This window comes from Oryzias melastigma, linkage group LG7 (genome assembly GCF_002922805.2).
Source record: "Oryzias melastigma strain HK-1 linkage group LG7, ASM292280v2, whole genome shotgun sequence".
Taxonomy (NCBI): Eukaryota; Metazoa; Chordata; class Actinopteri; order Beloniformes; family Adrianichthyidae; genus Oryzias; species Oryzias melastigma.
In genome coordinates, this window is record NC_050518.1 from 1292076 (window position 1) to 1303212 (window position 11137).

Genomic DNA, 11137 nt, shown 5'->3' on the forward strand with positions numbered 1-11137 from the left:
TTTTTATTCAAACTGACTTTTTATTATGAAATAAGACAAATCATATCAAAAACCAAGTAAATTTTTTTATTTAAACTTTATGTAAATGGCATGTTGAAATGATTCAACAAATGGGGAACGAAGTATTAGCGCTGCATCTTTTTCATAGTAAATGTATTAATTATTTCACGCTTTCTGTCTGTTTATTTGTAAACTACTGTTACTATAAAATAAATAGCTGAAAAAATGAAAACCTAATTAGAATTCTGGGACACCGCTTACCAATGTGTTTATGAAACATTTTAAAATTATTTAGGATTAAGTTTAGGTTAGTTTATTTAGTGCTAAATATACTTTCTAATGGTGGCGAGGGGAGGCTAATATTATTTGTTTATTTAACCATTATTTAACCAGGAAATAAAAATCGCATTGAGATCCTCTGATCTTTTTTTCAAAGGAGTTTTGGTCAAGAGGCAAACATTTGACAAGCCAAAGACATTTCATAGAATGAAAAGTAATAAATAAAATTAATAAATTGATTAAAACCAGCTACAGGTTAATGATTTAATTTCCAGGTCTTTCATAATAACATCAAAATTCAAACATAGTAAAAGAAGAAACAGACAAAGGATCAGCCTCAGATTCTGCTTTGAGGGATCAAAATCCTCATTTTTAGGATCTTCACACTGATCCAGGATTAAATTGGAAATTCTGAAATGCCCAACAGAGACCTTTAATACAGGTTAAAGGCAGGATTGGATTACCAAATTTAAATCCCAATCCGCCAAATTAAATTTGGTTCAAAATACCCAATTCTAGATCAGTATTCAATCCTGGAGCTTTAATCATATGGGAAACATGTGTCTAATGTCAACTTGCTAACATATTCAAGCAACTAATTTGTATAATTTTGACAAAATATATTATTATGGAGGGTAAAATTCAGAAAGTTATTCAGGGTTTAAATTGATTTATTCTGGAACAAAATTCTGTCTATTTTTACTCATATTTATGCTAAGAAAGTTATTGTTCAAAAGCTTTACCAATTTAGTTTTTTGTGAGTTCAGTAAATGTTTATCCTGTTCGGCCTGCGACCTAAGGTGTATTAGGTGCGATTTAGTTTGACACCCCTGCTATAGGATTATGTTTTAAAACTTGGCCTTACAGCAGTGATAAACTAACACCTGCTCCGGCTGCAGGGCGTAAACAGAAACCCACAAACACAACAGATTCTATGAGGAAATGAGCTCTGGATGTGGAGCAGATCTAAATATGCCAACATGAGGGCGACTTTCATCACAAAGTGGAAGCCTTATTTCATGAGCACAGGAAGTGACGACTGTCTTGTAAACGTTAAAGTCAGGAGTCTTCAACCTTTAACGCTGAACGAGGTTCTTCTCGACCAAAACCCAACGAGAGTCGCAAAGTTCACTGTTTAAAAAATACACTTTATTTATGTTTTTGTGACAGTTTAGCCATTCATGTATAAAATCTACAGTATCCAACTATAACAATGTTTTATTTTTTTACATGTGATCATTTTAGCATTTTTAAATTAATATTCATATAAGTTCCTTTCAAAATAAAAAACACCCTTTTTTCAAATAAGATCCTCCTGCTGCAACACATTTACTTAGATGGAAAATGCAATAAAAATGTTCTATCATGATGACTACATTATTGCTTCATACTTTTTCTCCTTTTGCTAAGGAATATAAACATATCAATATTGTTGTGGAGAATATTTTTTAAATCTATACATGTAAAGCATCATATTAGGGACTTTTCCTCTGGACAGCAACTATAATCTGTTGCAGCAGATAATAAGAAAATGCTTTAAACTTGTTCTGATGATAAACAACCATAAAACTAAGACTTAATTAAGCAAAACAAACAAATTTCTTGAGATGATCCATATTTTTCTTTAAAGCCAAAATTATTTTGTACTCTGATTTAGGACAAACACTTGATAACTTTTTTTTTTTTTAATGGCAACTAGTGAAGCAGATGTGTTTATTTTTTCATTTAAAGACATGATTTTGTTTTTATTTTGCCTCAAAAGTCTTTTTTGCTGCACCACCACAGTGAAGCTCTTTCCATGACAAGAGGAAGCGCTTGGTGACCCGGTCCTGAGACAGAACAACACACAGGATAAAAAGATAAACAAAATAAACAAGAAACGCTTAGAAACAAGCAATTAAAAACAATACTGACAGACCTGAAGCAATACGATGACCATACAGTTAATGAAGAGATGAGGAAGTAGGGAAACACTAGAGGCAGAGAGGAAGACAAAGTGAAGAAGTAATACCAAAAAGACAAATAAGACATCAGATATAATTAAAACCCCAGACTAAAAAGCAAATAAACGGAAGAAGTAGATAAGGAAATGTAATATATTGCAAAAATAATAAGATAACATTTAATTACACCAGTGAGGAGAAATCCAGGGGAAAGAACAGATGGTGGATGGAGAACCAGAAAAATAATATTTCAATAAAAGACAGAAGATGAAAGTAAGTTTTTAAAATGTCAACACTCTGCTCCTCGCTGTTCAAAAGGCCTTGAACCGTCATAATTAAAGGATGCTTCACTTTAGTGCTTCTTCTCACCTTGGGGGATTAATGAGAAGCTCCTTTCGGTGGTCTCTGATAAAAGCCTGTCTGATAATGATTCAACTTGTTTTATGATATGCGTGACAAAAGAACTCACCATTAGCACATTCATTAACATTTTAATCAGCCAATAAAAGGATCTTCAGATCTATTTGAGGCAAACAGGAAGCCAAAGGTTCAGCTCTCAAACGGATGTTCTGTCTGCTTTTCTCCACTCATGGTGGTGACGCTTTAACCAACAAGTTATTGTCTTTAGTCAGTTATGGTTTCGATGAAAATCCAATGGAGATGAGTTTGATGTGTTATCAGAGCTAAACAGCATCTCTTTCCAATATTTATTTATTGTGTGAATGCTTAGTAAGTATTTACACTTTAGTGATTCTCCTGCTCCTCTCTGTATGTTTTTCAATCACACCTTCACCGATTTCTGCACTCTTTGTATCAAAACGTTCAGCTTGTTCAGGACATTACTGCTTGTATTTGTGGTATTCATAAACTTAGTTTTTGAAATATTGCGCAAAATATGCCCCACAGCAAACGAATGAGAAAGTCTTCAAATTTGGTATTTTTACTGAGACTACCAACAAGCTTTTATATTTATTACTGGTATGTGTTTTCATCTTTTATAGTAATTTTCAAAAATTGTGGCATTTAGCTGTTAAAATAGCATTGTGCTAGCTCATTTAGGTAATGTGTTATCTACTGAGGGGTTTTTTTTGTTTTTTTTGTGGCTAAGTTTAGCTTCAATTTTAGCAACCGGCTAATATTTTTGACTAATTTGGTTTGTTGGAGTTTACCTTGTAGCTTATGTAAGCAACACGCTTTTTTTTTTTAAGCTAATTTGGAGTTTAGCTAATATCTAAGCAACACACTCAATATTTCTGAAAGATTTGCATTTCTTGGGGGATTTTAAATCAATTTTCAACAAAATTTTCAGAAATTTAGGTAATCTTTAGCGTTCTTTAACGAAATTTCCAGTCTTGTAGCAAATTTAACGTTTTGCATATAGCTTTTGCGTTTTTAGCAAATCCTTTCAGCAATTAAAGTAAATTGCATCACCATTTTCAGCAACAAGCTTCAGCATCTTCAGAGACTACTTTCAGCAAAATGCATTCACACTAGCATTATCCCAGGTGATGCAACTTTTCTAGTTTTAATGTTTTATCCACAGACTGTAAAAATAATGGACAGGAGTGAGTTTATTGCAACCGTCTGCCTCTTTCCACGCCTCGACCAGGAGACCGCAGGAGGTAAACCGCTTCAATAACGGCGGCTCGGGAGAATGGCTTTTTAGGTTTCGTTTTGATCACGTGGTCAGAAATCCTCCGGCTCTTTTCTAAATGACGTCGTTCCTGGTTAAGGTTAGGATTACGGTTATGGTTAGGGTTAGAAAAGCAAATTGTTCATTTGTGGGGCTGTCTGTGATGCTCACGCCTCCACCAGGGGGCGTGTCAAACGTGGAAAACACATTTTAACACGTTTAGAACCACGCGTATTATATGCACGCAAAAACCGGTTTTGGCGTATATTATACACGGTATTTCCCAAATCGTGGCATATGTACACATTTTACTGAGACTGGGCTGATTGTACAAGTCACTGTTGAAGCCTTTGAGGGAGAACCATTCCAACATTTGATTCTGTCAGCGGTCCTTTGGGATTTACTTACATTTATTCCTTTTTGTTGAGATAAAAGGAGCATTTGGGTGACGTCGCTGCAAAACGGCGTGTGTCCCCCGTGCGGCCACGTTACAGTCTGATCAGATGCACGTGAGAAACGCATTCAGTGGTATTTAAAATAAATAATCATCCTAACTAGAGAACAGCTGGATCTTTTTATCTGTTTAAAAATACGACCAGGTCCTTTCAAGTTTGTCTCGCGCTCCTCAGACGGCTGCGTCTAATTCAGGCTGAAGCTGGAAAAATGCGGCGAAGATGAAACTTTGGTTGGTGATTTTATGCGCATATATGCAATTTATAATTTATAGGCTACAATCAAAACAGTGAAATAAAGAAAAACGAACGTTAAACAAAGAAAAAAGTCCAAAGCACATAAGCTCAGAGTGAAATCTATTTCTACAGAGTAAATCCTCATCTAAAAATGTCGACAGCATGCGTCTCTTGTTGTTTTAAACTGCTGCATCGGTTCATTCCATTGAGGAAAACAACACTAGGACAATGATTACATTGTTGAATTGTAAAGTAGGTTAAAAGGTCTTCACGGACCCATTGATGAAGTCTGCTCCCATTGGCTACCCGTCATCTGTCACTCAAACCCCCCAGACGGTCGACGTCAGACCCACAAACGCTTATTGAGCCATCTGATTGGTCAATTTATAACTCTAATAACTTGTGATAATGGAAAAAAAAATCTTTAAAAAAATAGGATTAGAAAAAAGAAGTTAATCAGAAAGCAGCAGAGGAAGAATGATTATTCTGACATATAAAATGACTGAGAAATAACTGTCTGTTTCTCAATGTAAGTCAATGAGACTTTGGCCTTTTTGTAACCCAGTGGTACTTCCTATATGGAACACGGAAGTAGGGGGGCTTGCTCTGTCCAGTTATTTTATATACAGTCTATGGTTTTATCTGTACTCCTGGTATTGATTTGCTCAAACTCCTGTCAGGGTACCGACTCTGTGCTTCAGCTCATGATGCAGACATCAGCTTGACATTTTCTTTGCTGATATAGTTTACAGACATGTTGGTATGAGTTGCTCCAAGCTCTGCTGCTAATTATACTGCTGTCAGCTAAATAATTTCCTCCCCCTGCTCTCTCTCATTCATGAATGTCTGTTATTTTTTTGTCGTGTGTCTTGTAACAGATGTTTGCTGCTTTTGTCTCTGTGTTCCTGCTGTTTGGAACCAGTAACAGCAGAGCTCCCCACCCCACTGAGTCCAGTTCTGGTGGAGGTCTTCCTGTTAGAGGAAGTCGCCCAATTTTGTTCTCCGTATTGCAGTCAAGGCCTGCAGGAGTGCTGACCAGCGCTGACCCCTTGATGCTAACTGTCGAACTCAATGAGGCCCATTTTTAGATGTTAGTGGGGAATCAAACCAAAGGGTTGGCAGACACTCCAACTGGCTGCTGAAATGAGAGTGGTGGCCCAGAATTATGTCCTGGACTGCAAGGACCACTTTGTTGCGACAATTTTGCCCCCATCACATACTCAAAAACTCACCAAAATTTGCACACCTAGTAGCCAATCTGATAAAAATAAATATTGGCATTGTGAACAAGCCCAAAAAACTGATGACATCAGAGCGGTAGAAATTGTCAGAAAAGTGAATGACAAAATCGCTTAAAGGGCTCAATATTTCCAAATCAACCAAGACCAAAAAAAAAAAATCAGAAAACACGGCCACATAACTTACAGCTTAGTGGCCATTTTGTGGCAATGCGTAAAATTTGTAGGTTTTCACACAATACAGGAAACGAAAACTTATGGATTGATCTTTTCAAATTTTACACACATGCCGCCAGCTTGAGCTTACACCACAATCAGTTTTGTTAATCTTTGACCTCATAAAGGGGTCGCTATATCAAATTTTTAAAAAAGTACCTTTAGTACTGCTCCAAGTGATTCTGATGTATCATCTCTTAACTCCTGAAGCATCATTGAAAAGCTACTTGAGGAACAAATGTTGGGTTTTATTTTTAAAATTTTTAAAGAGCATTTGGTGGCAAGCTCGCAAAAGTGGCATGTTACTCACACATTTTTTACCAGAATATTGTGAAAATTTAAGATCTGAATTCCAGGCTGAAGCTGAATGAAATGAACAACGTACCGAAAGAGTGTGAGACAGAGTGAACGCATCATCAGCCATACAACGCTGCTTACTGCTTAAATTTTATCCATAAACTCCCCAGAAAGAGAATAAAGGGCCTATGTCATGCAAATTCAACTTTAAGATTTTAAGTGTATTATAATGTTAATTCCTCACCAAAACACCCCTAAAGTAGTATTTTGTTCCATTCATGCATCTCTGAACATTTCTCTAAAACCCTGATCTCTGAGCACCAGCCCCTCCTAATCCACGAAAATGAGTCGGTCCTCACTTTGTGACATCACAAATTTGGGAACAACCCCTTTCTAGGCAGAGTCTTCACCATCTGGTGAAACGCAGACATGCTGCTGTGGCCGACTCCAGGGTGGCATCTGGAAATGAATGGTACCTACATGGAGCCTCATAGATTGAGTTGTTTTAATCCTGAGTTGTTTGAGTTGTTGTTTCCTATTGGGTAGGAAAAAAGTTCACAAAAATAACTCACTTTTCATTTAAAAAAATGATTCTTTAGTCTGCCTAATATATGATCATATATATGAAAACAGTTCACTCTGAAAGACTTAAGAATAGCATGATACAGGCCTTTTAAAAGTTGCAGTTTTTTCTCTTTAAAAAAAAAAAACTGACAATTATTCCCATTCTAAAAAAGTAATAAATCCTGTTTATCATCCCAATAAAGAGGATGCACTATTTCTATTCTCTTCAAACCTAAAGAGTTCCACCTCTAACGCATCCAAAGACTTCCAGCATCCATCCCCACATACAGTCAGAACTTCAGCAGGGATATGAACTAAATCTGGAGCACAAAGAAGCTCAAACGTTCAACATCTGTGAGAGTGTTTGTATGGACCGGCATGTCTGTGCTGAGACGTCTGCCGTTCAAACTCATACCAAGAGGTTCGGCCTGCGCTGAATACTAAACACGACCTTCAGCTGCAGGCTCTGCCTCGTCTGAAGCTAAAGTGTTGCTTTGCTTTAAGTGCCTGCGGTCTCCAAGGATCCTCCGAGGGTTAAAACTGCATGTGGGACCTGCTGCTGCAGCAAGAAAAGGAACGAGATAGAGGAGGAACGTGATGTTCTGGCTCAACCCTAAATGGTCAAAGTTACAATGCCACTGTCACTTGAAGTTGGGTCGCCATGGTTTCTCAGAAGACTGTTCTTTTAGTGTGACAACCAAATAACTGGTTGGCCCTATGATGGTGCAGAAAAACAACAGTAACAGCAGAGAGCTGAGACCGACCTGCCATCCTGACCTCGTCCTGAGGCTCCACATGGCCCCTCCACTGACTTCAGAGGGACCGAGCAGGTTAATGCATTCTGTTGTCATGCTGCTCAGACTTCTCCCAGTGCTTTTACCTCAGAGTGTGTTTGTGTATTTAACCATTTTCCCATTTTACTCTGTGATGTTCTTTGATATTTGAACTCAGTAGAAACAGCAACTCATGTTTGAAAGGAAAGGTTGCTTGACTGGCTGAATTTTAAATAGACAATGAATGCATGAATGTCAAATGCTTTCCTCCCCCTTTAGTCAGAGATACCACTAATCAAAGAGTCATAAATTAACTAAATGTATTTGTAGCCGTCAAAAGCTGCTATATCTGCAACTTTGTGACTCCAGAGAACTGTTACCCAAACATGGAGAAAACTTAGAAGAAGTGAGGAATCTTTCTGGGATAAATGAACAATTGCAAGATCATTAAAAAAAAAGTCATAAAAAAAGCATAAAACAACAATAACTGCAAACAGTTGCCAAAGTGTGACTAAATCATCAGGACTAATATCTAATGTGAAGCAAAATATTCTGAAGACCAATGAGTAAATAAGAGTTTTCAAGAGGAGTTTTTCCTATTATATCTGGAGCTGAGCCCTTTAGAAAAAGAACATCAGAACATGGTGGAGATAGTGTGATTGTGTGGAGTTGCTTTGCATCTTTAGAACTTGAATGACCTTGAACTTTAAGCTTTAAAATATTCAGAGAGAATATCCTCCATTATTTTATAATCTGATGCTTAATTCTACAGCTGAACAATGACTCAGACACAACTGCATGTCAAAACCCTCACAGTTTGGACTTGTGTTCATTTTTAACGCTGTTTTTGGAACTCAAACAGGGACTTTTATATTTGCTTAAAATTCAAATGCTGTGAATGCGCTAAAGCAGGGATTCTCAGTTTTTGTAGCGGAGGACCAAACTAAGAACTCACACATTGGGGGCTAATTTTCGTGAAAAAAAATGGATAAACAGAAAAATACTGTTTTTAATAACTTTAATGGCAAAGTGTCACTTGAACAGTTAACAGAGCTTAAGAACTAACCGAACAAGATTTGAAATTGTTTTAACTGGGAAATATGATTAATTTTGGTGAACATCCGTCTTGTGTGATGTCTTTTTGAGACTATATTGTAAGCAAAACCCATTTACAACAAATAGTCCTCTCAGTTGCTGTCAGAAGTTGCTGCCCACATCTTCTGCTTGTAGGCCTAATTGCAGAGTTTGATAGACTTATTTCCTCAAACCTTTTATTTTGCTCTGGGAAAACAATGTGAGCTACTTTCAGCATAAATTCTCCTACAAACTCCCCATCACTTAAGGGTTAGCTACACCGGGTCATTTCCAAAGTCACAATGTAGCTAGCTTCTGTCACGGCTTCACTGGATTTAGCCATTTTTGTAAACATTATCTGCTGTGCAGCGTAGCCTCATTGTAGTTCTTAGAGCTTATCGTTGCATTCCTCGCCAGGAAATTTGTCATCGTTTTCATGATTTGTAGCATAGTGACGATTTATATCGAATTCTTTGAGCATTTACCTGCTTGCAAATCAGGAACACGACTTTATCCAGCCCATGAAGTACGACAAAGTAGGCTTTTCTCCACTTAGCTTGAAAGCACCTTTTTTTTCCTCAAAGGAACCTGATCTGGCTCTCGCTCTGACTCCATTTCTACTACTGTCTCACTGTCCTTTTCTCTGCAGAGATAGTGACACAGAAAATGTTGTCTGCCCTCTAGTGGTGAAATTACTAAACTCTACACCCAGGTGTAATTACCTTTTTTCCCTGCAGATGTCACCAGAAACCACAAAACAACAAATATGTTTTAAATTTAAATTTTATTTATGTAGCCCAATATCACAAAAAAATTGCCTCATTGAGCTTGTTCCGAGCAATTTACAGCTGGTTAGGATTTAGTGACTCTTCTCACAGGTCACACTTTGAAAACCTCTGCTCTATAGCAAGGGTCCCCAACCACGGAGGTTTGGGACGGCCAACCAGGTCAAACTTCGATCAGCCAGGCACTCAGATTCTGTAGCGACGTATTGATTTGGCGATTCTGTTAATTCTTGACACAGCGACGAGCTTGATTTGTTTTTCAAATAAAGATAAACCACGGACAATGTTCTAACATGACGATAATATACATCCGCTATTGCAACGACACTAGCAATGAACCGAAATGTTTCCGATTCATGGCCAAATCGCCAACCCAACAGTAGGTAGCAAACAGTAGAAAAAGAGGAAGAAGAAGAAGAAGAAGAAGAAGAAGAAGAAGCCTCTACCTGCTTGACCAGTGTGAATGCCATGGACGTGTTCAAAAATGTCCATTTAGCACATCACATGCCAGACGTGTGTGTTGATTTAGGAGGCAGCAGCTGCAGCTGCATAGACAACCCACAAACCCACAGCACCTGTACAGGTCGACCACCTGTATGGATGCATGTGACAAAGACTTAACGAAACCAAATTGTGTGTCAAATACAATGAAAATATATAAGATGCATAATCAATTTGTGATGGTCTCCCTCTGTTTTTAGGAGTGGTGGTCATAGCCTTTGTGGTCTGCTGGCTGCCCTATCACGCTCGCCGCCTCATGTTTTGCTACGTCTCCGATTGGTCAAAGTGAGTAAACATTTTCTCTGTTTTTACCATGAATGAAACCCCCAGCTGTTTGTTTGCATAATCTATGCAGCAGGTGCTTAATTAACACACACATGCAAACCCCCCGGCACACACATATGTGAATACAGCTGCAGAGTTTGCTAGAGCCCTAATTATGGAGCGTCTGACAGAAAACAGCAGAGTGAATGCATCTTCCTGAGACTCATTTGATTGTATTCGTTTGTCTTTGTCAATCTTCCTCTGTCTCTTACTTTATCGCTTTCTTTATTCTAATTTTAGCTCTACAAAATAGTCTTTTCTAATTTAATCAAAGGCTCTTTCAGGAAATTGCATCTAATGCACAGAAAATCCCTCCTGTTATTTCTAATGCAAACAGCACATACATACACACAAATGCTCAATCTTATTGCTTTTGTGTCCCCGGCTCCATTATGACAACAGAAAGCAAAAAAGCTGGTTTGCGTCATGAAAAACATTTCTTGACATGTCTCTGTTTTTTGGCAGAATGAATGAAATATTAAATTATCAAGAAAACCTATTTATATAAGCAAAGACAGCTCCTTCATTTCTCTTCTGATGGCAGATTTAAATTGGCAGAAAAATAACTTATTCTTGCTGTTTGAAGTCTGCTGTTAGGTTGTGGCAAAAAAAAAAGAAGATGATGCCACAGGGACCATAATATTTAAGATGCTACTCTGAAAATCTCTGCTCAGCCTCTGGCTGGTTTCAGAATAACAGAAAACTTGAAACTGTACAAGAATGGAGATGACTGAAAACCTTTACATTTATTCTGTATTTTTATGTAAAAATGGTCTGTAGTTTCAAAACTTTTTCAAATATTTGTAGTACAACTACTTTAT

At 37.5% G+C, this 11137-nt stretch overlaps 1 protein-coding gene across 1 annotated transcript in view; it reads left to right on the forward strand.

Annotated features, from left to right (window-relative positions):
- ntsr1 (neurotensin receptor 1 (high affinity)) overlaps window positions 1-11137 on the forward strand; it is a 56730-nt gene that overhangs the window by 22050 nt on the left and 23543 nt on the right. Inside the window, exon 3 of the mRNA XM_024292164.2 lies at window positions 10193-10277. Within this exon, the coding sequence (XP_024147932.1) occupies window positions 10193-10277 (85 nt within the window). The remainder of the gene's footprint in view (window positions 1-10192; window positions 10278-11137) is intronic.